The 2,103-nt window shown below is 39.3% G+C and overlaps 1 protein-coding gene across 1 annotated transcript in view; it reads right to left on the bottom strand.

Annotated features, from left to right (window-relative positions):
* Positions 1–1,904: 1,904 nt before the first annotated feature.
* The window catches only part of CCDC174 (coiled-coil domain containing 174), an 11,689-nt gene continuing 11,490 nt past the window's right edge, over positions 1,905–2,103 (bottom strand). The window contains exon 11 of the mRNA XM_029083497.1: positions 1,905–2,090. Within this exon, the coding sequence (XP_028939330.1) occupies positions 1,905–2,090 (186 nt within the window). The remainder of the gene's footprint in view (positions 2,091–2,103) is intronic.

Raw genomic sequence — 2,103 nt, forward strand, 5'->3', positions numbered from 1 at the left:
CATCAGAGACTACTGCAATGTCACTATGAAATAAAGAGCAGAAAATAGATATATACTGACAGGATTTATTATAGAAAATCGGTAGGAGTAGACGGCCATCTCATGGCTATTGACTAACCTGAGACTGTACCAAATTATGAGGAAGAAAACCTGCGTTGATGCCATTGTATTTGTTAAAAACAGATGGGTTTGTAATCTCTTCCTCTTCCTTTTAGCCATTAGTATATGATTGTTACTTATTTTCAGGTTCTTTATTCATACTGAAGAGATTCAAAGAAAGGAAGAAATATACATCCTAACGCCACAGCCAACAGCTGAGTTCAGGTCAGTGTCAGCAGCAGCAAAACCCAGGAGCTGCTGCTGAGCTTTCTGTGCATTTCAGGTGTGTGTGGCCATTCATGGTGCCTTACTGTCCTTAATTATTTATTAATTAAGCCTCAGAATATTATTCTTAAGTAAGACAATACCACTATCCCTATTTGCAGAAAGAAGAAAACTAAAATGCAAAAGTGTCTTATGCAGGTTCTAGGTCTGTGGAAACAGAAACCCTCAGTTACCATAAAGCTCCAGTCTCTTACCCCTTTGGTAAGGATAAAATACTGGGGTATTTTGTGCCTTTAAAATGGTACTACTGGTGTAGGGTGTTACTCCTCCTCTGCAAATTCCTGTGCAAAAGCCAGCGATATAGGGAAGAGGAGAGATGTGTTTTTACAGAGTCTAGGGACAGTGAATGTGTTCTGCATGTTGCTGTTTGCTCAGTCCCCATGAAGACACTGCTGTTCACCAGGCTTTGCAAAGCAACCCGAGATCCAACTGAAGCACAGAAGAGCAGCACATTATCTCTGTCTCTTTGGCTAGTTCACTAGTTCATTCAAATGTTCACTATTTTGACATTATCATTGTCATTTAACTTTACAAAATCTATGGAATTCCCCATTCTAACCCACTTTTCTAGGTCTTATCCTTGTATGAGCTTTTAAAATACAAATGGGGGTATCTAAATTACCTTCAGGAATAAAAATATTCTATACTGTAAATAAGTATTCTTCTCATTTACGAAGATTCTGAAATAAAAGCTTGTTTGGTAGAGGTTGGTCTGGTTTTAAGTATATAATGACTGCAATATCACAGTTTTTGGAAAAAAATATTAAAATAAAGCCATAAATATAACAGATGATGCAAGAAAAATGCACTTGGAGAATCAGAAAAACATTTTCTAAACCAGCAAGAGAGTAATTTCAAGTGTCAAGACTTCTGCTTTAGCCGAGTGTTTATTGTTAGTGTAACCACCATTATTTATTGATTTCTGCCTCTCTCCACTCATTTGCTGCACAGAATTGTAAGTTACATACAGACCTGAGGAATGCAGAGCCCCTTAGGACCATGTGAACCACCACTGTTCACTAGGTAGTATTCTGCATTTCCTAAGGGCAGGAGATGAAGCAGGTAGCAAATTTCCCTGTCTGGCAGCAGAGGGAATTGAATTGCCATTTCAATACTGTTTCTACAGCTATCCCTGAACTTGTAGTACCTCCAAACCAGAAGCTAGCTAGGGAGCAACAGACTAAAGGAAGAATTCATCTTTCAAAAGCAAGCTGTTAATATACCCCAAAGTTCAGGTGTTAAGTGGCAAAGAGTTAAAATGAAATTTGTACTAACCTAAGTACTGCCAAAAAAACCCCAAAACAAAACCCAACACATAATTTTAATAATCAGGGGGAAAAAAACCCAAAACCACCAACAGGGCAAAAGTACATCTGTGACGTAACGGAGCTTAGAAGATTTATTTTGATCTACTTACAGAAACTTATTTTTCCCAGATGTGGGCAAATAATATTCTTGCCAAGAAGATAATTCTATTTCAGTTCTTTAAATCATGACTCTTGCTTATCTTTTTGCTCAGTTCAGGTCACTTGTCTGTAATAAGACAACATATCATCTAAGCTTTGGTAAGGTGGTTCCTGATTTTGAGTGTCACTGCTGTTGGTCTGCACCGAAGACGCTGCATCCTGGCTGCTGCAGCCACAGGCCGGCACTGATGGTGGCACATCCTGGGTGCTGCAGCCACAGGTCTGCATTCCTTGTGGCACCTCCTGGGGGCCC

Source organism: Antrostomus carolinensis, unplaced genomic scaffold, assembly GCF_000700745.2.
Source record: "Antrostomus carolinensis isolate BGI_N321 unplaced genomic scaffold, ASM70074v2 scaffold41351, whole genome shotgun sequence".
NCBI classification, from domain to species: Eukaryota; Metazoa; Chordata; class Aves; order Caprimulgiformes; family Caprimulgidae; genus Antrostomus; species Antrostomus carolinensis.